This window comes from Vidua macroura, chromosome 6, assembly GCF_024509145.1.
Source record: "Vidua macroura isolate BioBank_ID:100142 chromosome 6, ASM2450914v1, whole genome shotgun sequence".
Lineage (NCBI taxonomy): Eukaryota > Metazoa > Chordata > Aves > Passeriformes > Viduidae > Vidua > Vidua macroura.
The window spans coordinates 23,071,780-23,098,808 of record NC_071576.1 but is presented as its reverse complement, the minus strand read 5'-3'; the positions used below and the strand labels follow the sequence as shown (position 1 = coordinate 23,098,808).

Below are 27,029 nucleotides of genomic sequence, written 5' to 3'. Positions count from 1 at the left end.
TAGCAGGAGTTTTACCAGTGTAGTCAGTTGCCTGCACTCATTACATGATGCAGTAGCAGACTTTACAGTGTGTTTTCACATGTAAATGTGATAGGAGTAGGAATCCATCAGCAGTTGTCTTCAAAATGGATATTTAGTTATTTCTGTAGGGCTAGGTGGGGATTTAGAAATCTCTCACTCAAGAACACAAACTGCAAGGAGCTGGAGAAAGTTATATACTATATATTATGAAGCTGGTCAATCCTCATTCCAACCACTGCCATGAGCCCAAGGAGTGAGTTTAGTGTGAACTTTATTAAGAAATACCTTCCAGTTTTCAAAGTACTCTAAAATACACTAATTAAAATTCCCCTCTGTATTATGCAGAATTATGCTGTCCTTGCAGAAAATAAGTGCTTTGCTTTAGTAACTGCAAGTGGCTGCAACTCCTTGCACCCAACAGTCCAGCACTGACATAGGGCCTAGACTTACAGTGCTATTCCTTAATGCTGAAGATGCTTCTCCAGGCTCCAAGGGTGGGCTCCCCCTGCCATGTTCTCCTAGCTGGTCTCTGCTTCTTTGGTCAGTAGTAGGAGGAGAGCTTTGGTGACTGTGCTGCCTCAGAACTTGGCTCCACACAGGGTATTGTAGTCTAACAACAGGATCATGGATCATACCAATGCTTCTGGCAGCTGCAGTTTACAGCTTTAACTTTTTTTAAAATAGGTTTGGTTTTTTTTTTCCAAAGAGCTGCCATGCTCGTGCCATCTTCCTCAGTCTAGTCAAATTTGGTTTAGGCTGGAAGGAGAAAAATTAAGAAGCACAAGTCAAAATTGAGTAAATAAGTTTTAGTGTTTCCATACTCTTTGCCCTAATACAGTCATTCCTAAGTTAATATCTAATTCAAAGTCCCACCTGACTTTCAACAGAATCCAATTTAATAACAATAAAGCACAGTAATAGCAAAAGAGAGGAGTAATGATTTTGTTTTAAATTTAAATGTAACCTGATTTAAATATAATTTAAATGTAACTTTGTCTAGGGGAAGGCGTTTGTAGTCATAGCAACTAGATGATCTTTAAGGTCCCTTTCAACCCAAACCATTCTATCGTTTTTTAATAAATGTTGCTATTCCTGTGCTTTATCCTCATTTTATAGCATCTTAAACTTTGGGAAAGAAAGCATTTGTTTAATTAGCATCTTTGCCACTAGCAGAATTTCAGAATTTCCATGTTTTCCGAATTTTACACTTCAAAACTGCAACCACTTTAGCTGTATGCTTAACCTTAGGGACACTATTCAAGTCAGTGTGACTATTCAAATAATATATGGTAAGATCCTTGCTAAAGTGTTTACAGGACAGATGGCTTTTGTCCTAAAGTTTTATTTTATTGATAACAATATGTAACAAGTCAAGTAATATAAGGCCAGTGATGACAGTTCCAAACTGGACAATCTTAGTTCTAACACACACAAATGATGTGCCTCTGATAACCCAGAACACGGATTACCAGAGGTGTGTCCCACACAGTACCTGTTTTTCCTGCTGTAGATGGTCTATGTCTGCAAGAGGCAGCATTGAAGGTCTTCCATGAGCACACTGGAAGGGTAGCTTGCAAGATGACAAAGCTTCAATAAGCCTGCAGCTCTCCTCCAAAGTTAAATGCTCATTAAACTTAATAGCTCCTGAAAAAGAGAGACGCATTTTTGCCCCTGCTGCCAAAGAGGACTCCACTTCCTTCTACAGCTGTGGTTTTTAGTGAAAACTTTGGGGGCATCTCCCAAAGATTACTGAGAGGCTGCAAAGGCAACCCAAAAGCTGCAGTGTGGCAGACTTGGGGCACAGTTCAGTTAAAGAGTCTGCTGTATAAGGGGATCAACTTTCCACAGCTTAAACTTTAATGTAGTCCAAGTCTGATGAACGGTAAGATTATTACATTTTGGCATTTCAGCTAACGTTGCAAGAGGCAAATGGGCTTTTTTCTCTGTGTGTTACAGCTGAAGTTGGAAACAGTTCACAAATCAAGAAGTATTAAACCAAAACAACAGTTACTAACAGTTTCATAGGCTTTAGTGGCTCTCTGTGACTGCCACGGACAGGTATCACTTCTGAAACCAAGTGCTAGCCCTGCCACTGAGTGCATTCTCACAAGTGAGCACTTAAAGGTGTCCAGAGGAAATTCAAGCAGAATATTAGGGAGTTATTCCAGAGGTGTTTGCAAACTTTAGCCTTTACAGATGCACAAGACCATCTGCAATATGCTTTCAGCCTTGAGACTTTTTTAGAGACAAAAATCCAAAACCTATTGACTGCCAATTGAAAATTGAGACACTGTGGAGAAAACAGATATTTCTGGTTCACATTTTCCCTTTCAGTGTGATCTTGTTGATACTGTATATGGCACAGGAATTGCAACAAGAGGCTGGAGCTACTGCAGTCAACACCAAGAAGGCTTGTTCACTGCTGGGTGCTAGAAAGCAACAGTTCCCTGAGAAGATGTAAATTTTTACCACACTCCCTCCAAAAGTACTCAAAATATTGCAGGCACACTTAAACTACCACTTGGGATACTTGAAATTAAAAATTTGGAAAGAATTGCTAAATGTTCTTTCCTGCATGCTTTCAAGCAAATTCTAGCACCTTCCCCCTTGGCCCATCATAGAACTGTTATTTGAATTGTTGAGAGCACACACAGATGAATGCATCTCTGAGCTATATGTTTCACATGAAGGTTGGGAAGAATGTTAGGCCCATACATTACTAAATTGGGGGAGTATTGCTTATCCCTTAGTGCTGCCTGTGAGCATTACCTCCTCAACCCTAAGAAATAGTTATACAATAGTTATACAAAAGTTATACAATAGCTGCAAACATATCCAAACACTGCCCTAGGGAGGATGATGTGTAGAGAGAAAGGTTTGGGAAAAAAAAAGCCAAAAGGAGAAGGAATGAAAGAAAAGTACAGTTTCCCTACCATGACAGGCCTGGGAAGCTAACACCTTCAGAAACGTCAGAGGCAGTGTCCCTCGTGCTCCTCCTCTTGTGGTCTGCAATAGCTAAAAGCAGTAAAGGGAACATCACGTTACTTTCCATTTAATATGAGAAAAAAGAACCATAACACAAAGGAAACTAAAAATGAGGATAAGCTAGGGGATTATTTAGTCCACTCTCTCATTTGAAGCTCAACACACTCCCTTTGATTCACGCAGTAAGCTTTGGATGTTATAGTCAACTCCAGAAGTAGACAGCAACTCACCTCAACTTGTTCTTGAATAAGCTCCTAGAAAGAGAAAAGGTAATGTCATCAGTTGCTATTTTTCCCTTCCATCCCCCTACCCTACTTTGTTCCCATCTGTGTATCATTTACTGTGTGACTGCCAAAATAACAAAATGTGATACTGTTCATAGTACACTGACCACAGTGTGGAAGATCTAGGTGGAAGTCCTGACCTCCCACTTCAAGTAATCACTTCAGAAATTTCTCCCTCAAACTGCAGAACATCTGAAAGAGTGGTTTTTAGAAAGCCCCACTGACCATGTAGAGATTTGATGGAAGCAACTTTAATATTGCTGATAAATAAACCTTATTTGTTAGGACTTATTCATTTTACTGTTCCTTCATTTAATAATTTTCCTGTTCCTTCAAGCATTTACTGTCCATTTAATCATCCATGTGCAGTAAACTGTTAAAATATATTTGCTATATACAGTTTTTCTTAGCTTCTCCACTGGTCCAAGTCTGAAACAATCTTCTATCATTTCAGTTATAGTTCAGTGATTTCAGTTTGGGGACTATTCAGCTACTAAAAAGGATGGCATTCACATTTGCCAGGGGATTTCATTGTCTCCTTCATAACAGAGATCCTGCAATACCCTGGGCCATGAACACAGAACAAGACCTACTATCATAACTTCACCCATATCCACAGCTGACCTCCACAATACTTTTAGTGATAGGTTGTCTTTTCCGTCGTAATTCGTTGGCTTCTCTTTCTATAAAACACATTGGCACCTTCCTCACAAGAATCAAGGAGTTGTTTGTCTCAGGAAATGATAATTCAAGACCCAAGTCCTCCAAATTTTTGTAGCAGCATCTGAGGAAAAAAAAAAAAAAAAAAAACAACAGAAATAAGACATCAACCACTGTATCTATGACTCCACAGCACATGTAAATATTTCTGCAGGCCACATATATGGTTTCCTCATACCACTTCCTGTAACAGTTTCCCATCTCAAAATCCATGCCTCATGAGATTCCAAGTAATTTTGCCCTTTCAGCTTACATTCAGACATGTTTTTTCACTCCAATCAACGATGCATTTTTTATGTTCCACAACTACAACATCTAAGAGTTCCTGTATTATGTGAAGAGAGGCCTTATTTCTCAATCTATAAATCTGCATTTTCTGAAGATGCACAAGATGTCTTGTTCAACATACAAACATTCCAAGTATTGAAATTACACAGCATTAAGACTACCTTAAGTCGAATCTAAAAAAACTGTGATTTCAATTAATATGTATTAGCGAATACTTAAAATTGAAAAAAATATTTTAGAAATTTATGATGGTTTAATGAACTTTATATCCTGTTAAGCAAAGAGAACACAGGAAAGAACAACCTTTAGTTAATTATGACATATGTCAGCCTGTGGATGGAAAAATACACACAAAAATGAGACTTCACAGACAGATGAGAGCTTATCTTCAAAATGAAAACAACTATAGCAATATATACTTCATTAATTCAGGGAGTATTCACTTAAAACAAAGGTGGTAAAGGTTAGTCCTAGAAAAGAAATTCTTTGAACAAAAAAATAGAAAGAAGCAAATCTAAACTTACCTAAATCAATACTGAGAAATAATTGTCTCTCATATGGATACAATTATTAGTCTCCATATGAACATGGCATGTGAAATTCTACTCAAAAAAAAGAAGATATGTATAGCCTTCAGCAGGCTATACAGAAAGAAAGACAAAAAGTCCATTGTGAATGAAATGACAAAATCCAAGCAGCTATTGAAGTCAACTGGGCTTTTCTATTTTTTTAAAAATTATTATTAAAAGAAAAAATAAAGAAGGAAGTTCAAGAGAGTCAACAGAACAATGCATTATTACAATGCCTAGTAGATAAATAACAGAACCAAAGCTGCAGGTGAACCAAAGGCCCAGCTGAACAATTAAATTGCAAGCATGGCTGAAGTGAAAGGTCTTTTAGACAAGTTATTTTATTACACCAAACTTTACCACAGAATACGGTCACAGTCTGACAGTAACAATAACAATATAATTTACATTTTCACTTAATACTTTTCATTCATAACTTTTTAGTAATGATAGTCTCACAGAGCAACTGCAAAGGGATGAACTGCTAATACAGACTGAAAAATTAAGTCACACCATAAAAGTACTAGTACGCCAGCACCAGTAAGCTTCTTGCTGAAAATCACAACTGGCATCGCTCTGTGCTGAATATTCAACCAGTGTCCTTGGAAGAAACACATGCCTTTTTGATTTACTTCCTTTCTCAGTTTTGTAGAATGTTTGTGATTTACCTGATGAAAAAAGTAGCTCTCAGAATGTATTAGCTCTTTCAAAAAGCCTTCAATGCCACCACTTAAAAGCAGATAAAAAAGGAAATGCAAAAGGTTGGCATGGATAGAGAAGCAACATCTATTATGATTTAGAGACTACGGAAGCAAGGTATGCTGGCAACAGATGGTCAGCATTCAACACGAGTTCTGATCTGTATCCTTTATTAATGATGTGGAAAAAAAGAGGCATGGTCAAGCAAGCAAAACTGTAGAAAGCACAAAATTATTTTGGTCAGCTGAGACTAGAGACAAAGTTGAATTCAATCAGAATTTAAAACAAGTAGAAAAATGAAGAATGAAATCAGTAGGATGAATGAAAAATGGGAGAAAAATTGAATTTATTCCTCCTAAATACAAATTATCAGAAGTAATTTGATCTATTTCTACTTTTGGCTGGCTTCTAGATAAGCAACACAAATTCAAAAAATAACCCCCCACTGCTCTGTTTCTTTGCCTTGACCATCCACAGAGAAGCAGCTCATGCAAATAGCAGTAGCCAAAAAAGCAGACCAAATATCAGGTGTGGATATAATAAACAGACAATATGGGCACAGCTGCAAAGCTACTGTACAAATCAATGAGATTCTCTCACTCAGTATATTGTATTCAATTTTAGCCATCCATTCTCGAAAGTAGATCTATTAGAAATGAAAGACATTCACAGATGAGTGCAAAAATGATGTTGAACAAGAGGCTTTACAAAAATTATAATGTTAGCAACAACATCATTGAGAGGTGGGAACAACAAAGATATCCAAGTATTACTGAAATATGAACAACACTAAGCAAGTGTATCCCTGTAACAGGCAACAATCTTAATAAGGACTGAATCAGCTGCTGTTGAGCTTGCCACAGGAATCACAAAAAGAAAAAAAAAAGAACAGTAATGAGGTAATACTGACAGAACTTCATCTGAAAATTCAGAACAATGCACTGAAAAAAACTCACGAATGCATGTGGCAGGTGACAGGGATTTGGGGAAAAAGAAAGTTTGATGAGTGTCCAATAGGTCTGCAATAGTCCAACAATAAATAAATCTGTATATAGACTCTTGAAGTACAAAAGTTAAATATCTTAATTGTAGCTAGGTCACCATTCTGAAACATTTGGGAAACAGTGTTCATTAGTTACTCTTGGCAGTCACCTAGGAAAAAGGAATGTGTTTTTGAAGGATTCACAATACAGACTTTCCATACCCCATCCTCCTCTTCTCAAAAAGTGCCTGTAAAGTCAGTACCTAGGTCAACAGTCTGGGCACTGCACTCCTTTGTGCACTCCCAGGTCCTGAGGCCCAGACAGGAGGAACTGTTGGAAGCTGCTTTGGCAGTCTTCTGGCCCACACATGAAGGTTTACTTTCCCAGGGAAATCAGAGCACATTGCAAAGGCACAGGAATGGCACACCCCGGGGTTTTGTCTTGAGATGTTGTAACAACGTGCCTAAGAAGCGTATCTGTTTCCCTCAGTACAGACAGAGCCAACTGGGCTCTGCTCAGGAAGGAATCAACAGTTTTCCTCCTGAGTTTCATGGTAACCTGGCAATATATAGAGATCTTCCTGGTCAACAGAGCCATCCCCCAAAATTGAGAGCTATTTGTCACTACTAACCGTAGAAATCTTCTTTGCTCTGCAGTAATTTCAATCTCCAAAGGGGGAGAGATGGAGGATGACAGTATTTTCTTCTTGCCACATGCTGCAGCTTCCTTCTCATAGGAATCTGTGAATGAAGCATTTAGAAGTATCCCTCTTAAAATATTTACGGAGGCATTACCCTTAATGACCCTCTGGTTTGGCACGTAATCCTCTGCTTGGATTAAAAAATGACCACAGAATGCCTTCTCTTGAAACTTGTGGAGGACTGGGAATGTCACAAGCCAGACATCCAGTCTCTGGGGAAGGATTGGTTAATGCCACTTTGTTTTTTCCCACCAGTTCCAAAAAAAAGTCACCCTAAATAGCAAAACAACCTACTGATATATTTGGTTCAACTCAGAGAGAACTATTTTTCCACAGAAAAGTCAGACATAAATTGAGTTAAAATACTATTCATTAAGCATTTCTCCCTTCAGTCTTTACCTTCTTTCAGTACCTGACCAAAAGGAGCAGAGTTCCTGGAACACTCGGCAGGAACTGCGCAGTGTTTGTTGATGTAAGAGAAGGTCAATGATTTTTAAGTACTTGATGGATAGCTATTGTGCTTTTTAACACTGAAACCAATGGCTAATGAGTTTACACAGAAGACTATTATCCCTTTGCAAACAGTTAGACCGTGGAAATTTTAGGCTTTAAGCACAGTATTCAGCTAAAAAGGAACCAAATTAACTAGGCTCTTTACTCAGCATCCCATGTCTTATTCTTCACAGTATAACCACACAAACTTATTGATGTTGTTTTATTTCCTCTTCATTGTTCTTCCTATCAGTCTTCCTGCTCTTTCATTATGTCAGGACTATTTTAGTTCAATAGTTCTGTGGGTAGGGAGTATATCTTTTATTTTTGGAAAGGCTGTAAGAATTTTCAGCTGCCAATATTAGGATTGCTACAGATACTGAATGTCTGCACTCTTCTATGATCAGGATGAAGATGTGAAGTTCTGTACATCCCAGAGAGCTCATTTGTACTTTTCTGTGCACTGATTATCTTTGTTTCTTAGACCACCTGAATCCTCACCTGCAATCAGCTGCTCCAAGCGGATCCGTTCATGAGCTGCATGTTGGTCCACCAAAATCAAGAGGTTTCCATCTAAAAATGTACCACAACAGATGAGAAATAGGCAACTTTGTACCAGACAACTGCAGGAGTCAGGAAGAATAACCACTTCCCAGAGGCCACATTTAGAAGATAAGTAACAGCTTGTTTCACAGAAACAAAGTGAGGAGGAGGCTGTGTTGGCAGAACATAAAGTTACTACAGAACAGAAATTCAGTGGTCCAAAATGGTGCTTAAATTAGGTAATTAAATTGAGTCGCAAACTCTTGTCTATTGACATCTTCATCTAACTTCAGAATGAGAGCAGAGATCACCTATAAACTGTTCTGTTTGACACAGTGCTTTAAAATGATACAAAAACTACTGATTTTGAATGCCTTTTTTGTACAGCTTCAGAAAGCTTCAACAATGAATATGTCCAGACACTGCAAACAAAGCCTGAAAGATATTAGCAATTTGAGTACTATCTATTTTTATAACATTAATCTGAAGGCGGTAGGAACACTCAGCAATGTCCAAAATAAAGATAAAGAAGATCCAAGAAATTTCAAGCAAAGACTAAGGTTTTCCTCTACTAACAATATCATCCCAAGGCAAGATTACAAATAAGACAGTGCTCCCTCTGCAGTCCACTTGACAGCCACTTCAACTTCATGCTATTAACCAGTCTTACCTGCCTTTTTTTCCATTCCATTCCTAGTGTTAATTAAACAAGCGATAAATTTATTGTCCACTTGCTGAAGAACCTGTAAGATACTCATAAAACTCATTATAGAGCAGTACAATTATTTTTAAAATGAAGGCAAACAAAAGAAACAACAATCAAAATGGATCAAGACCAACAAATAGCTAGTATGACGACTAGAGGACTGGAAGCCACATCTTTCCTAACCCAAAAGGCCTAGCAAAACTAGACTGAGAAGCTATATAGTTATTCTTTATCAATACTAAATATGGGAACTAAATATGGAAAAGGCAGACATTATTTAAGCTAAAAGATAATACTGGCAGAAGGTCAAATGACCATTAAATGGTCATGAAACAGTTTAGTCTGGATCTAAAAGAAAGTTTCAAAATATAAAAAAAACATTCTGGATAAACTTTTCCAAAGATAGTAATAAGGGCATGAGTACTAACTGTTCTAAGGTGAAATGGTCATGTAGAAACCTCCTTGAGTTGGGAATGAAAGCTGTGCACAGTGACTCTGAGTAATTGATCTGTTGATATCACCAGAAGAGAATATAAACAACTTCTTTTAACCTGCTAATCATCTGCAGAAGAAAGGAAGCAATTTTTCCCTTCATTTTTTGATTTAGAATTTGCCTCTGTGACTTGATTCTGCTTTCCCCTCAAGCACCAGAAATCAACCAGAGTAACACACAATACTGAGATGAGGTGCACAATGCTTTCAGTATCTTATTGTTAGATTTCTAATATATAGATATGGTATTATGGAGGAATTTCTCACAATGTCGCATAGACAGCTCACCCTGAATTCTGTTTCACAACATGTGCATTGTTCACCTGGTAGGTAAAAATTAATAGATGACTCTATTTCTTTGCAGGGATACAAGACTAATGATTCTTTTTATTCTTTTCCTGTTGCATGATGCAACATTTTCTGCTTTTAATCTTTTGTAGAGAGATTCTCAAAATTGCTATAGGGTACTGAAGGCAGTATTTAGGTTTTTCAGAGATAGGAAGTAGTAATTTCCTCTAGTTTTGCCTTCTTAAAAACATAGAAAGGAAAACATGACACAGGTAATCACAGAAACATTCAGTTAGTTTTAAAGAACAGTTCTTATTATGAGAAAACAGACAAATGCTACCTTCCATTCTCCCTCTTTTTTCTCTTGTCTTTGTGAAACATAACCTCTTCACTACAGTAACTTCATTTACTCCTATTATTCATGCACTCACAACATAAGTAAGGGAATCATTTGAATCCTTGTCCACCCTGGAGATGAACATTACAATGCCTCCCACAGTCAGAACCTGCAATCTCAAAGTCAGCAACCTGACTGCATAAGAGTAGTGCCAGCTGGACCTGTAAGCCTTTTGTCACTGGGATGCAAGAGAGAGAGAGAATCCACTCTGGCACTTCTACCCAAGCAAACCATCACACATATAAGTTGAAGACTTATATTTACATTAGCTTTTAAGCTAACAATCAAAACATTTGATTAAAAAAACACGGAAATAATAAAATGTGATGTTATTATGCCACTTTTAAAAATCACTTTTAAGTGCAGACATAAATCTTAGGGTGAATTTTCAAGTTTTTCCATTAAATCTTGGATTTGATTTTGAAATCACTCTGCTAAGGAATTCCATTTCTAAGGTAAATAAAAAAGGAAGATACAGGATACAGATTAAAGAGAAATATGAACTAAGAAAATGCTAAACAACAAATATAAAAACTGTACTTTGAACTATCATTTAGTTAATAATGTTTCTAAGCAGCAGTAACAGGGTTATCTCTTGATTTTGATCTAATCATACTAGTCAAGTAATTTTAGAGTCATTTGCAGATAGCTGACTAACCATGAGATGATACTAAGATATGGCATGTCACACATGACCTATAATTCTATTAGTGCTTGTGAAAATTAGGAATATTAACTGTTTTGCTGGATATTTCTTTCCTACCAGGTAGAAACATCATCAGCAAATCCCATCTGCTGAGTAGGATTTCAGGGATGAAAGCTAATAATAGATTATATTGTACCTGCATTGAATGGACCATGTCTTTGGTGAAACGATAAGGATACAAGATATTGTGAATTTTCACAGCCAGACTGTCAGCCTGACCACTGGTCACATCAACTGCAATCTGTAAAAACAGGATTCCACATCAAGGAAAGGCTCAATGATATGGCAAAAAAAACCCCAAACACACAGCAAATACTTCAAGTGAACCAGTTTTAACAAAAACCGGAAATAACTCTGTGTTTCACAAACCAAGCTTTCTACACAAGAATAACACCAACTAAAAAAATCATCTGGCAATTCCTCTGCTTCTGTCCCCATGTATCTTTCCCATCTGGCTATTAGCTGCTAATTTCAATGAGTCCAGCTGATTCCAAGTACCTATCAAAAGCTGAAGTTATTTATCCGCCTACGTGAGCTCTGAGGGGATGGCATTACAAAGAATGTATTACCCCGCAATGAGTCAGAGCACACGTCACTGCAAGGACTGAACAGAAGTGTTCCCTTCCAGAAACTTACCAGCAGGTGGTTTGCAGCTCCATGCCTATTGTTTGCAGGTGGAAACAGTTACATACACATGTTTACACACACACAACATGAGGATTAAAGATAATGCTACCTCATGACAGCAAAGGAAGTTTTTCTAAAAGCTCTAACATTGTTTCCTTCTCACATGCTGTAATCCTGCCAGGCTTTTAAAACAGCTATGCTAAAATACACTTTAAAGACCTGTTCAAACCTGTGTTATTTTATCTCTATAGATAGACACAATTTTGCCATTCGATAACTTTTAATTTTGAGATGACTATCTCCATAGAGGGAAAGACCGTTTACAATGCTTCGGTTTTGGAATTATGTAAAATGAAAGATTAGCCTGATAACTGCCTCTCTTTGAATAAATCCACAAAAATGACTTGCATCTAAATAGTCTATAAAAACCAAAACTTCCAGGTCCATAGTGTAATATATCCCTGGATAACTTATATGCAACAATCATTATATTTGCAAAATATAAAAAAATCTAAAATTATTCCAATTTCAGCATGAGATACAAGGTAATACTTACCTCTGGGCAGGGAACAAAAACAGGATTATCCCATTCCAAAAGCAATGACTGGAGAGACTCCCCTTCAGCATCTAGGAATGAAAACACAGATAATACAAGAACTACCACCATCTGTCAATAGAATGTTCACTGGGGACCTCAACCTCACACAAGTATTATTTCTTTTTTTCTTTCATAAAAAAGGGAGAGTGTATAAATAAATAATGGAACATGGCACTAGGTTTCTTTACTGTCTGCTTTAACTAGGAAGGGCAATGCACATCCTTCTGACTTCTGAAAATGCTGCAGCACAATTCAATAGGCCTGGAAAAGGGGTGGAGGAATGGTAGGGAAAGAAAGACCTCTTTAGCTACCCACTCCCTCTGGACAAAGTTACATACCAAAAAGATTATTTCATCCTTTCCACTGAAAAAAAAAAAAAAAGTCTGAGGATTGAAGCTATTTTTCACATTCCAAGGCTGGAATGAGTACAAAGAAGGGAGTAGGTAATTATTCTTTAAACTCATGACATAATTCAACAAAGAACTGGGTATTTCATCCTGTAAATAAGTATTCTTTAACTTGTCTTCAACCCAAATTTTTTTTTCCCGTTCTAGATCTGAGATGACTCACACAGTCCCATTGTTAACAGACCTTGAGTAATTCTGGGTTCCTGTTGGGACATCTGGGAGAATTCTTTGATTTGTTTTTACCACAGAACACTGTGTCCTGGAAAGCTGGCCCTACCTCTCAGATTCTGGCTTGCCTGAGTCTTCTCTTTTTGAGGTCTAGGAAGGAAGGGAAGCACAATCTCACTTCTAAAAGGATGGCATCTGAACTGAAACCCTAAACAAAAAAGCAGCATGCAAAATTACTAAAAGCTATACATTTATTATATTCTTACAAAAGAGCATGTGCTTAACCCTGTAAAATTTTGAGTATCGCACAGATTTTGCAACCTAATGTTGAGAAATAACAACACATATGTGCAAAGCTGAGAATTATCAGATATACATGCCTCAGGAAATGTAAAAATATTACCATGGTTTCTGCAGGACTGTATTTAAAAATTGGCTGCTGCCTTAAACTTATAATAATTATTTCCAGAATTAATGTAACCAGAAGTGTTTTCCCCAAAGAGAAAGGACTCATAGAGAAATCTATCAGAGAGCAAAACATTGTTGAATTCCCCGTTAAGGAGCAGCAAAACTGTCAGTCCATCACCACTCCTATCAATACTTAATACAGTTATCAGGAATTTGTAAAACTGAAAGCTACAAGTCAATGAGCCCACATGATGTAACAGAGTTAGTCCAACAATATGTTCCCACCCACCCAGAAATGATTTAATATTACAAACTTGTATTGTTATCAAGAGAATTAAGAAAAGTGGCTCAGATTTCCAGCACGTTGGTAAATATTTCACCCTTCCTTTGGTACAATTCGGTCTTTCATTCTTTGTGAAATAATAAGGAATTAATAAAGTTCCTTTCTACCAAGAAATTAAGGGTGTGCATTCAGGAAAAGAGGCAGAGTGACAATGCCAAAGAAAACCAGCTGTGTGCTGATAAGCTCAGTGTGAAAAGGCTCTATAAAATCTTAGGCCAGCCCATAGACTCCTGACTGTTGGCTCCATTCTAGTGAGGACTAGTGACCCTGGGGACTGAGAATCCTTTCAAGAATCCAAACTGGCAGCCCAGCACTGGAGAGCAACTCAGCATCCCATTGTCACAAAACCCAGAGGATAGGACAAAATGGCCTGATGTAGTTCCTGCTAAACTGTGGCAAATTGAAGAATGCTGCCTCATTCAGAGTCTGGCAGAACTTTTATAGCTATTGTCATGAAAAGACAATATCTCTCAAGTTCATGGAAGAATCTATCATCTGTAACAACGCAGGTCCAGTATTTTATACATGTAATAGACAAAGAGTCATCTCCCTGTTTTTTCTTGAAGGAAAAATCCTTGTTCAAGATATATATTGTTCAGAAAGTTAGGATTTACTTGCTCCAAGGCTGGTGAGACTTCAGACTTGGCAGAGATACTATTAATATGATTCTTCTGACAATAACATCAGAAAAGGTGCTGAGGATAATAATGTGTATACTTCATGCAGGCAACTTCCATACAATTACCATACTTGAGCATTCATTTTCACTTGCCTCAGTTAGATTATGAAGATACACCAGTGTAATGACATAGCATAATGTAAGGAACAAAAATTGCCAATATAGCTGGCATAACAACAAAGATCAGGCTGAGCTAGGATAGTTTCCCACTACAAATGCATTGTTCAAGAAGGCATCCAATGGTGGAATTAAGTTTGATGAATTTTCCTGTAGCAATCAGTTTAATCAGTATGAAGATGCCTGGGTCTGGCCTACAAAATCTAACACCTCTGTTAAGCATGTGGCTTGTGGCTGGAAAAGATGGCAGACAGTGACTGCTGTCATGAAAAAGAGGATATGGATTATTCTTACCTACTTCCACCTATTGCTAAGCAGTGTAACTTCCCTAGAATTGTGTATGAGATGCTATTCTTAGGGGCTATAAAATTCTAAGTCAACACCATGGGGTTACTAACACTACTCAAAAAAGCAAAATGAAAGCATACAAGTGAGGAAATTATTCCGCTCCTGGGTATTAACAGCAGTCCGAAACAGTGCTCAATATTAAGAGATGTGAATGCTGTATTAGGACACAGTTATGTTTATTCCTATGGCTGAAAGGAACAAACATCCTTTGGTTCAAAAACATATGAAAGAATGTGTTTGCTGAACTTTGAAAACCTAAGACCTATAGGATCTAGCCACGGTTCAAACACCTTGTGAAGATTTGGGAGGTGCAGCTCTTAACCTAAGATAATAATAAAATCAGACATCCCCCCAAAGAACTGACACAGTTTAGAAAGACTGGCACCACTGATACAACGGAGAGTAACACCAATGCTAAGGCTAAGAACAGTGCCATGGGAGGTAAAAAGATATATGTCTTCAAAACCTACTGACTCTACATCATCTGAAAGCATAAGGGTACATGAGGTATTATCTCTATAAACATGAATGCACTATCTAACATTTTGGATAGGAGGTCAAGGTCTGCATCTCAGGGCTTTGGCTGGTTACTAAAGAGTACTGTGGGCAACAAAATTGGTATACCACAGAAACTAAAATGTTAGTCAAGGAGTGTATATTTGCACTTGCAAGTAGTTTTGATTAATAAAAACTTGCATCAAATTTTCTGCAATGGAACACAATAGATATTAAAAGCTTTTGGCATCAATTATTATACATAAAGGGGAAGAACTCAACAACTGAAACACCTACTGCACCAGTGTTTCTGTGGCTGGTGACAAACAAGGAAGTAACAGATAAAAATGGAACAAACCAAAGGCCATGACAATTGATTAGACAAATTTTTTACATTGTAACTAGAAAGAAGTCCAAACTACTTTTTCAAAACAAATTATGCAGTAGAGAATAAAGTCTACACCAAGAATGGCTACATCTTAACTCATAAAATCTGCCTATAGACAGAATGAACAACAGCAAGAACACAGATGGATCCATTGAAGGGAAAATTATCAAAGACAGTACTAGACAGACAACCTAGATTAGGAAGATACAGAAAGTCAAAACCCAACAGACAGATCAGTGAAGACTCATGAACACCATGACCCTAAAAAAATAATACAATGCAGGGTTCTTTCACTAGTAGAGAAGGTCCACCTCAAAACAGCAATAATGCTGTACAACATCTGCTACAAAGTGTGAAAAAACCGCCTGCCTTCTAAAATCCATGGTCAGGAGACTACACATTCTCAGTGAAGTTAGATTTTTTATTCATCTTTCAAGGGTTGCTTTAAATTTTGTATGCAGTTTGAAAAAAGGTCATTTTAATATAAGGCTCTCTTTAACAACACATTCTTAGAAACATAACTGTTTAGGACAAAATGATAAAAAACACAGTACTTTTCTGGTACACTTACTTTGAAATATGTTTCTCATTTTATATGTGACAACAATTACATGTAACTGTTATCACAGAGAATGTCATGATGCCCAGTGAAAACTAGGCAGCTGTTAATTGTCATGATGCTGACAAAATTTCTTTTTACCATTTCATTAAAAATTATCTTTTAATTTTACTGTCTTTACTGTTAATGTTTCACTGTCTCCGTAGTTCCCAACACTTTCTTGTTTTCCAGGCAGCTATTACCTATAAGGTAGTGACTAATTCAGTAAAAGCTCTCAGGTGCTGCCAGCAAGATTATTTCATGCACCTAGAACAGTTTTCCTCCCATTTTTACAACAACCACCCCTTCTTACCATTCTCTGAAACAACATTCACAGCCATTGTTGTTATATCTTGAATGCAGGCAGTTTGAAATCCTTCACTAGGAGGAGTGCCGTAGGTGCTGAGTCCCGTTGCTTTATTGATGTATACTGTCTTACCCGATAAAGCATCAAAATCTTGCAGCCAGACAGAACACAACTCATTCCTGGGATTGTCTGTTCTTGTGTTGTCAGCAGAGAATTCCAAGTTCCTTTGTAAGGTCACATGTGGAACCTCAGTATCTTTCATATTTTGTTCTGAGGATTCACCTAATGTACTTTTATCTTTACAAATGATGTTAGTACAATCATTTTTAGCAGGTAATGATAAAACCGAAGAGACTGTGTACTCTCCTTCTATACTGCTGAGTGGTGATGAGCTGATAGGACTCTTCACAGACTCTGCTATGACACCATCTGATTGCGAGCACACAGCCTCCTTAAAAATGCTGGACTTACACTCCCTCATTTTTTCCACTGAGGATTTATATGTTTGACAAACATTATACAAAAAATCATTATTTGAGGATTCATGATCAAAAGAATGGTCATCTTTTCTATTTGAGTCTGTTTGGAACTGTTCACCAAGTTGTCCTACTTCTTTGTGATCAGTTTTCATTCTGGACAGTTTGGATGATAATGATCCTGGAGATCTTTTACAATTTGTAGTTTTGTTACTAACCACAGAGTAATCAGACAATGTCAAAGGACTTTGACAAAGGGCCCGTTTGTCCTGTGACATTTCTCCACTGCAAAATAAAGTCTTTTCTAAGGAACCAAAACCTTGGTTACTATTATTAGAATATGTATCTTCTGCAGGTAGAGTTTCACAACTGCCAAAGTTATCATGATTGCCATTCCCATTCTTTGAAAAATCACGGTTAGTTTCTGAATTAAGAATTGCAAGACCACATTCATTTTGCTCTGACGTGGGTGTTGGTAGCGTAGACTTAACTCTCCCATAATACCTCCTGAACTTTTCTAATGATCCCAGCTGTGTGGACAAGCTCAGTTTCTTAGAGGGCTGCGATCTTGGCACAGCTATCTGTTTTCTAGTGTTTTTGATAACAATCTTCTTGCGAGGAATACCTGAAGAAGTTGCCAGTGGCAATTCCATATTGTTCGAAGTTTCATAACGTCTTTTATTGGTAGCAGTAGGCACAGCTATCTCCTCCCTCAGCCGATGTGACAAAGGTTTGTTCTCATTACCATCAGTCATGCATACTTCTCTGGTAAGAGAAGCTGTATATTCTTTATTAGTATTACTGGAAATACCCTTAGCATTTGAAGACTGAATCACAACATTTGTTTTGTGGTCAAAAATATCCTTGGCACTGGCAGGGCCAGGCCTGCACGGTGTGTTTAATGCAAGATTTGTTTCTGTTTGTTCACAGTCATGTGGGGGCTCATTTTGCATAACACTTTTTATGAGGTCTGTAAGGCACAACTTTAATGGTATTGAACTAACAACCCCTCTTCTGGCATCATCTATCACTTCAGCTGTCCCCTTGTTTCTTCTTGCATTACGCAGTCTCATTAATGAACTTCCAGAGACAGTTTCAGATCCCACTGCTGCTTCAGTGGAGTCTTCTCTCTCAAGCAGTGATTGAATAACATCCTTATTTAAGACAAGAACCTTATTGCTTTCCTGCATTACTTGACCTTGCTGGCTGCCCATATCTTTTATATTATTCTCTGCACAATCCCCTAGGTCACCACAACCATCTATTTCTCTTATTTCTGATCTGGCCCCTCCACTGAAAGAGGAACAAAGATGTTCTGAAGGTTTCAGACGAATATCAGATACTTTTTGGGAACTGTCAGTGTATTTTGGCTTCTGTTCTGAGGTATTTGATTTAATTAAATCAGAAACTGTGTCATCTTTGCTTGGCAATGGAATCTCTGCTTTATTGTTTCTACGTGGTTCAGATGATTCAGCAGTGTTCTGAACTGGGGCATTTTTAGTTTCCTGTATATTTTTACTTGACTGTATAAGACTTGAACTTTTTTTCCCAGTAATGGATTTCCTCTTGACATCTTTTGATTGCAAGCTACATATTTCATAAGAATCCACAATTTCATTACATGCTTTCTTAAAACTTTCCTGGATGCTCTTCTCGTCAAGAATTGACGGCTTCAGAAGTGGAGCATTATGCAAACAAAAGGCATTATGTTCATTAAATTCTCTGATGTCCTCACTACATGGTTCAATATATAAATGCTCTCGTTTCAAAAATATTTTCACTCCTTCCTCTATGCAAGTTAGAAGAACATCCCAGTTCTGGAACTCAATCAGAGTCTTTGCAGGTTCCAGGCACACATCATAGTCACTGTATGCACAGGTTACATTGAGAATAAAGATCCCATACAACTCTGGCCCACAGCGATGGCGACCAGGACTTGAATTAGCCTGTCGGCTTGCAGGGACACTCTTTGCCTTGCAAATTACACTTTCTTTTCTTAATAAAAAATCAATCAGTTTATGTAGCCTTGTCTTTAAAACAAGCCTCCTATTCACATACAAGAACTGCATATTCTTATTGTAATGTCCCTCAGTACTGATAAAACCACTTATCTCAAATCCCCCGGACTTGTGATTTATTTCTCGCAACTTCTGAGATCTGCCCAGTCCATAAATTTGACAAAACCGAGAGTATACATCTCTTGTCTTAGGGAGCTGAAGCACCATAGAACAAGAAACATCGTTTCTTAAAGAAAGGGAAACAGAAGGATGCATTAGCGAAACAGCCTCTACCTTCTGTCTCACTCTCTCCATTTCCAGCACAGGATCCATACACTTTCTCCTCACTGGTAACTGATGGAACAGATTGCACACGGTCACTGTAGTTCCACCACTTGGTCTGTTCAATTCAGCTTCACATACTTCCAGTGCTTGCCCATTGTGAAACAGCTTCATAAATGTTTTTGCTGTCCTGCTGGTCTTAGATGAGATTTCCACTACACTGGCCATGTTGGCTATACTTGCCAAAGCCTCTCCTCTGAAGCCATAGAAAGTCAGGTTCTCCAAGTCTCTCACTGAGCTGCACTTGCTGGTGAAGTAGCGCTTTCCAACAGCCTTTAGGTCCTCCTTCCCCATCCCAGAGCCATTGTCCACCACCTGGATCTTAAAAGCTTCCAAATCCACCCTGACAGCTACACATGTTGCTTTGGCATCGATGCTATTGAGGACAAGCTCCTCAACACAGTGTCCGAGCGAGTTGACAGTGACTCCAGAACGCAACCTGGCTCGCACATCTTCCACCAAACGTTTGATCATGTCAAAATCTGGTAGATGAGAAACACAAGAAACTGCAGGGAGCTTACTGCTCCATGTTCCTTCAAACACAGAGAGACAAGGGGAAAAAACTTAAATAAATACAAATTAAAGACCTGAAAAGAATTTGATTTATTCATTCACCCTCATAAATACACTTTCCTTAGTTTTTTTGGCATTCAGAGGCTTTTTCTGTGATTACTTTCATGCTCGTGCTCTGACTATACATTGTTAGTGCCTTCAAGGTAGCTGGCCAGAGCCTGAGTCTAAGCTCCTTACTAACAAAATGCTGGGCTCTCAAACTTAGCATATCCAAATCACACTCCTACCGTATGAGGCAAAACTCAATGGACCTGCAAGCAAAAGGTTTCTACTGCAATTTTCATCAGAATTATAGAGTAAATATCACCAAGAACTGGGCAGAAAGCTGCTTTTCTCCTGTTTCCACCTCTACGTCTCCACAAAAATTGACACTCCTGGTCAAACAGCATCGGCTGCTACTTTTCCAGGAAAGGAGTAAAGCAGGCTTGGTAATGGGTGTCAGGCACAAAGAACAAGCTGCTTATGCGAAAGAGAACCCACTGTTTTCAAGTCCTTGGCGCCTACTGGTTTCCTAGTGGCATTCAAGGGGCCTGCTAGCCGTGCCTGGGGATCCGGTGCCGCCGCTGTGACAGGTCTCCCGAGGCTCCCTAGCCCCGGGGGCTGAGGAGGGCAGCGCGGACCCGCGGCTCAGCTCGCCACCACACGCTGTTCGTGCCCTCCCCTCACAGCCGGAGCGCCCTCTGCTTCCTCTTCCCGGCCGCCCGGGCCCCGCTCCCGCGTCCCGCCCTCGCGCCCTCAGCACCCACCGGACCGGGGCGGCCCCGCAACGGCCGCGGCGCGAGACCGACGGGGCCGGCCCACCGGGCTCCTCGCGCGGGGCGACAGCGCGTGCGCAGCCGCGAGCGGGCGGTGCCCGGCTAAGAGCACGCCGGGAGTTGTAGTTCCCAGGGGACTGGGCCCAATGAGGCCGGGAAGGGCGGGAGCTCGGCCTGGCCGCGGGAAGCGCGGCTTCTCCCGGCCATTCCCGCACAGCGGCACTGCGCGGGAGCGGGGAGGGAGAGGGGCAGCTTTGGCAACAAGATCCCGCTCCGAGAGCCGTCATCCACTCAGACCCTCCATCCGACATCCATTCCACACAGGAGGCGAAATCCAAGCAATTTTATTCTACATAAAATATGAAGTTCTGGGATAAAATAAATTTTTTTCTGAGGCATTTAGTACACAGAAGTAATGTTTTTAGCGATGTTTTCTAGTGGCATTGAGCCTGTGACTTCCTTCACATGAGCACCACACTCTAAAAACTTCAGATTTATCTCATATACAACTCCCAAAACCACGTACACTTGTAAACAGAGGTTCTGGCCCTGAACAGCCCCTTTAACAGAGACAACATAGCTCTTCCTCTACCCACTGGAATTCTGTGAAAAGCTGAGCATCAAACGAACAAAACAATAAATTAGAAATTTAATAAAATAAAGTTCTCTAGAGCTGAACATTGGCTGACTGAATGACTGAGGAAGAGGGGCAATGCTCCGTGAGGGCAGCTCATGCTCCAGACTGCTTCTTCCTGGACCAAGTCACTTCAAAATCTGGAATTCCTTGTGCTCCAGCGCCTCAATCTTCTTCTCATTGCTGAACTCTGCTCGGCTGATACGGGACTGGGGACTGCCTATCTTCCTGAGCCATTCTTGCAGCTCCCGCACCCTGGCAGTCGGACCCTGGATTTGCCCTTGAACAGTGCCATGGCTGGTATTTTGGACCCAGCCAACAAGCCCCAGTCTCTTAGCCTCTCCCTGAGAAGACAAAGCAGAGCAAAATGAGGTTAATCCAAACTGTAAGAGAGCAATAGAACAACATTCGCATACAGGAGCCAGTTTTGCTGGCAAGACACAGACTTCCAAGGAAGTTCCTGTGGCTCAGGCAACAGGAAAGCAGCAGAGGATTTACTCGACTACTCAATATATTCTTTCACGCGAAAAACTTGGGCTGAAACTCACTCTTTAGTCATGCTTACATAACCCGGCCGGGCAGCCAGCAGCACCGCGATGCCAGCCAAGCCCCTTCAGCAGCAGCCGGAGCTCAGCCCTTGGCCGCGGCTCGGCCCCTCCAAGGCGCCCGCAGTGGGCTGACAGCGGGCGCGGCGCACGCCGGCAGGCAGGGCAGCCCGCCCCGGGGACCGCGGCACGCACCTGGGTGTACTTGCGGAAGAACACGCCTTGCACCTTGCCGTACACCTCGTAGTCCACGGACACCAAGCCCTCGCCGTCCGCCATGGCGGCACCGCCACCTCCTCCCGCTTCCGCTGCTGCTGCAGCCGCGCGCCCCGCTGCGCCTGCGCCGCGTGGAGGCCGCCGGGGGCGTGGCCTCCCTCCCGCGGCCAATGAAGAGCCGTAGCGGCATCGGGCCGGTCTCTCATTCGCCGCCTCATGAATAATGCACCAGCACCGCCTCATGAATAATGCACCAGCACCGCCTCATGAATAATGCACCAGCACCGCCTCATGAATAACGCATCAGGACCGCCTCATGAATAATGCACCGGCACCGGCTCATGAATAATGCACCGGCACCGCCTCATGAATAACGCATCAGGACCGCCCACGGGCGCCGCGCTCGTGCCGGGGTGGAACGGCCGCGCGGCCGGGAGCGATCCAGGGGCGCGCGCCGGCCGGAGCGGCGCCGGTCTCCCGGCAACAGCCGCCGGCAGCGAGAGGACGCAGCTCCGCGCCGGGGCCCCGGGAGCCGCGGGCAGCGGCAGCGGCAGGAGGGGTCGGGTCTCTCGGGCCATAAGCGCAGCGTGTGGCGACGCAGCTTGCCGAGGAGGGAGGCCGGCGGAGCGCCGGGCGCAGCCCCGCAGGTAACCCCGCTCGCCCCGCGGCGGGAGCACCCGACACACCTCGGGGGATGAGGTGGAACGAGCCACAGGAAGATTGTGCCGAGCTTGGTCGGACTCCTGCATGTCAGATGTGCGTGACAGAGTGGTGAATCACATTGCCAGAACTGAAGGGACACGTTCTGGGAAACCGTGTGGGGACTATAACAATTCTTCTGTCATTGCCGTATATTTCTGCTGCTACCATGGTAAGGCAGGGCTCAGACAGAAAGAGAAATAAAAGTGTGTCTTATTTCTGGCTGCATAAACGGTTGGGACTAGAAAAGGCAGCATGGAAACTCCCTAGATGGAAGGAATGTAAAGATTTATAGAGAGCAGAAAAGTTACAAAACCTTTACTAATACTTATTATAACTTCTGTCTGCGATGTCCATGCATAAACTGTTAGGAGATTTGTCCAGTTTTGGATAAAATTGTTTGTAATGGCTTTGCTTCTAACCTCAGGCTCTTTCTCAGGCACTGAATGGATTTTTTTCCACCGGTGGTTCCTGTGGTGGCACCTACTAAGTTTTCTCCTGGTTCCCAACTGAAATACCAGAAGGACAACTTTCAGCATGGATTCATACTTGACAAAGAGGAAAGTTTAAAAGATCTCTATGCACAAAAGAACCAAAGATATTCCTATTCTACATCTGCAGAAAGCACTCAGGACAGGCCCAGGCATGGAGGCTTCTGGTCAGGTGGACTAGAGAGCAAGTATCTCATCAGCCAGGCCTGTACTCTGTCAGCTAAATCGTTAGGCAGACATAAAGAAGGAGTGGACCGTGCATATCCTCTGCAACCAATTTCTCACCACAAGAGTGCAAGAGCTCCACTGCTCAACACTGAAAGTTCCCCACACATGCAGGAAGCTCCAAACAGTAGATCAAGCTCAATAAGCAAAGAGATGGTTCCAGCAGGGAGATCTCAGTTAGCTGCAGTGCTCTGCCCTTGGACAGGAGAGCCTGAACCATCAGCTCCCCATCCATACAGGAGAGAGCTGGCCTACATCCTAAAGCTAGAGGCAGATAGAAGGAACCTAGAAGAGGCAATTCAAAAGAAAAAGGCTCTTCTAGGGGAGAAACTAAAGAGGACAGAGGAGACACTTAGGAGGATTCAAAGAGAGAAGGAGCTTATCAAGGTAGAGGAGAGAAAAGAAAGTGAAGTGGAGAGAACCCATGAGCAAAAGGCCACAACGCACCCTGAAGAGAAAATTTTCAGAGCTGCAGACACGCCAGGTGTTGGGATCTTCAGTGGGGCACAGTCTGCAGAGGACACTATCCCCAAGTCTGCCACACCTCTCCAACCCCAAGAGCTGGGTGTGGGGAAACTCAAGGAGTGGCAGGTGGCTGCAAAATACAACAAAGCAAACAACAGCGAAATAAAAGACAACATACCCATGGAGCATTTAGCTTCTTGTTCAAAACTGGTCCCAAAACAGAGCCTTTCTCTCCCTGCCCTCTCAGACCCAGATTCTGATGACCACCCATCTGCAGAGATGCTACACATGCAGGCCACCAGTGCTGTGGAGCAAGAGGGGTTTGGACAGTGCAGCTTCTGCAAACGCACGTTTCTCTGCGCAAGGCTTGAGAAACACATGACTATCTGTGGCAAGAACCAAGATTCCAAGAGGAAAGTGTTTGACTCTAGCAAGGCCAGAGCTAGGGGAACAGAACTGGAACAGTATCAGCAGCAGAAGAGCTCAAGGAGTCCTCAGGTAATGTGCAGTCCCTTTGCCTCCCTGGATCCACATCCAATGTTCATACTCCTTCCACTTCAACCTCTGACTGAGATGCAAGCACCTTCCCATGTACATGGGGCTAAGGGATACAATACAGCTATTGCCCCTGAAAGGTTCTTGCCAAATGGATATATAGATCAATTTAAAATCTCATAGATGGAGGCAGGAGTCCTGACTCAGCTTTATAATGTATCAAGGTGTTGACACATTACTGGAGGAAGCTCACTTCCTTGCTGTAGTTAGGATGCAGACTGGTTCTGCTTCAGTAAAGCTCTGTGACATCAGGGGCTGCAGGGAGCTGACTGAAAATCCAAACAGCACAGTCTGTTAAAATGAAGGCAGTGGAAACATGCAGCTCTGTTCCTGCAAAGCAGATGTAGCAACCCTCTTTAATTCCTTGGCCCTACTGCTTGCTTTTCTGGTTATCCTCAAGCTCTTTCTAAATACTGATGTTTCCATCCGTATTTCCTTTACATCCTCGTTTGTGTTGCTCTTTCTGATTCCCTTTGTGGGACTCAGCTTCTCAGGCTGGGTTTTACATTAACAGGGAATGCACAGGGACAGGTGACATGGGTTGGGCTCTGAGTGTAAATTTGAGAATGGAGGCTGATGGTGGTCCCAGTTGCCCTGACTGACTTTCCCTTCCACAGAGTAAAACACCACCCAGAAAGAACAACTGGAAACAGAAGCATGAGGCTCTCATCCACATCATGTCACAGGCCCGCCAGGTGGAGCAAATCCTCACTAAGGGGAGGAAGGTGTCTGGCCTGCCCCCATTGCCTCCCATGGAAAATCAAGACTATGTTGCCTGCACCTACTGTGGACGCAAGTTTGCTCCCCGAGTAGCTGAGAGGCATATTCCCAAATGCAAAAACATAAGGAATAGGCCCCCACCTCCACCACAGAGGAGACGCTGATGAGGCAGAGCCCAACTGTATCTGCTGCCATGATTCCCAGCCTGGTTTTTGCCAGATTCCCAGGTTTTGGAAACACAATTTCCATTTCTGTTTTCTGTAGTCTCAACACTGGCTGCAAGCTTCTATGTACAGCAAGTGAACAGCTCAGGATGAATAAGCTGAAAACCAGAACTCGTATACTTTGACCTACACCCTAGGTTGCCCCACAAAAGATGCCCCTTTTCTCAGCACATGAAGTTCAGCATCAGAAATTCCAGGGGTTAGAAAAGCTAGCAATAGGAGGTACTTACTGTTTGAATCCTTATGTCAATTCATGCACATAGAACAATGTAACTCTGAATCAGCCAGGCCCTTGAGGCAACAGAACAACCATCACAATCAGATTTAATATTTTTAGAAATGGAGTTTTCCTGCAGGCCAAGTTGCTAGGAACCTCTAAAAGCAAAGCTTTCACCCTTTCTTAAGTCATCTGCTTATTTCATCTTGGTTGCTGCAATGGGAGGGAATTATGACAAAAACATATCCCTTCTTTTGTTTTCTTCTCAAGATGTTATTTTTCTAGATTCTGATTATTAAATATATTAAACTAGTTCTCTTGTGTAAAAGTTATTTTAAATGGTCACAGAGTGGTCTGTGTTCTCATAGTAAGAATCACTACTTTGTATGAGAAAGTTGCAACAAGCAAACAAGGAATGAAAAAGCTCCAGAAGCTCCTTTTGCAAGTCCTCCAGTAGCAATAGCAGTGGTCAATGGGAACCTAGGGAAAGATGTACAGCAACTAGATTAAGCTGGAATAGTCAGAAACTGAATACGAATAAATACTCCAGCCTTCAATGAGTGAACCTGCCTCCTGAAAGAGGTTGGAGACCTTCTGTCCTATAGATACATGAGCAGAAATCTCAGTTCCTTGGCACACCCTGGAAAAGCATTAAGGTCCCAGAAAGGATCATTGCTGCACTGTGCCAGCAAACAATGTGTGTACAAACCTGAGAGAAAAACCAGACTCTAAAGAAGGGAAAATAATTTACTGTATCCAAACTGATCAGAGAAACAAGACCAATGCTTTAACTTCAGGGTTTTAAAAAACAGGATAGCAAGAGGTAGGAAAGGGAATTCATGAAAGGTACAAGTGATTTGAACACACTAGTTAAAAAATTCAGGACCACTGCCTGTCTATTACTAATATTAACTCTGTTTCCCTTGCACTATGTTTTATTTACTTATCCACTATATTTAGTGGATCCTAAAGGTCAGCAGTGTAAATGGTGACACGTGGATACACACTAAGAAGCATTTGATGCTGTAAAATAAACCCATGTGTTGGGGACTTCTCATAACTGACAGGCAAATGGCTGAGATTGAAAATATTGAAACTGTAGATTAAATAAAAGTTTTTAAAATTAAATCACCAGGCTTCATTATTATCTGTTTTGGAGCTAAGGTAGGCAGTTCACCCCTCCTTGCTATTGTTTCAGTATCCAAAAAGTCTCCGATAACTGGTTTAAAAGTTAGTAATATGTTAGACAAAGTATCAGGGTCAGCACAGAGATTTAGAGTGCTGCTTTGCTATCATGGTTAGTTACCCTGATGCTACTCAAGCTGTGTTACTCACAACAGCTCAGCTTCCTCTTTTGCTCCTGCAGTACAATCCCCCTCTCAGAGACATGCTGCATTTTCAGCATCCAAATCTCTAGTGGATTTTAAATCTTTAACTCTGCTCTGCCTATCAAGATATTTCACAATTTAATTTTGATAAAAGTGACAGGCTTTAAGTACAGTGTGCAAGAACAGTTGGCTGAGCAGGTGTCAGGCAGGT

General features: G+C 41.1%; 3 protein-coding genes across 4 annotated transcripts; 1 reads left to right on the top strand and 2 right to left on the bottom strand.

Moving 5' to 3' along the window:
- Positions 1-202: 202 nt before the first annotated feature.
- MLH3 (mutL homolog 3) lies at positions 203-21,077 on the bottom strand. The gene is made up of 14 exons (XM_053980678.1): positions 21,026-21,077; positions 20,491-20,721; positions 19,331-19,653; positions 19,124-19,229; positions 12,057-12,127; positions 11,010-11,114; positions 8,955-9,027; positions 8,243-8,314; positions 7,181-7,289; positions 3,915-4,074; positions 3,237-3,260; positions 2,955-3,036; positions 1,514-1,665; positions 203-777 (listed from the first exon to the last, which is right to left on the bottom strand). Exons 1-14 carry the CDS (start codon positions 21,075-21,077, stop codon positions 697-699), a joined length of 1,641 nt encoding a protein of 546 aa, XP_053836653.1. The 3' UTR covers positions 203-696.
- ACYP1 (acylphosphatase 1) lies at positions 20,827-22,215 on the bottom strand. The gene is given in 3 exon segments (XM_053979174.1): positions 20,827-21,477; positions 21,874-21,992; positions 21,995-22,215. Coding segments are annotated over 3 exon segments (453 nt in total). The 5' UTR covers positions 22,113-22,215; the 3' UTR covers positions 20,827-21,261.
- Positions 22,216-22,378: 163 nt separating this feature from the next.
- Positions 22,379-25,822, top strand: ZC2HC1C (zinc finger C2HC-type containing 1C). 2 transcript variants are annotated; one of them, XM_053979172.1, is made up of 3 exons: positions 22,379-22,541; positions 23,021-24,272; positions 24,947-25,822. In XM_053979172.1, the coding sequence occupies exons 2-3, from the start codon at positions 23,040-23,042 to the stop codon at positions 25,211-25,213; spliced, it is 1,500 nt and encodes a 499-aa protein (XP_053835147.1). In that variant the 5' UTR covers positions 22,379-22,541; positions 23,021-23,039; the 3' UTR covers positions 25,214-25,822. The 2 variants fall into 2 exon arrangements, with proteins under 2 accessions (XP_053835147.1, XP_053835146.1); XM_053979171.1 differs by having other exon boundaries at positions 22,380-22,541; positions 23,033-24,272.
- The last annotated feature ends 1,207 nt before the right edge of the window (positions 25,823-27,029 follow it).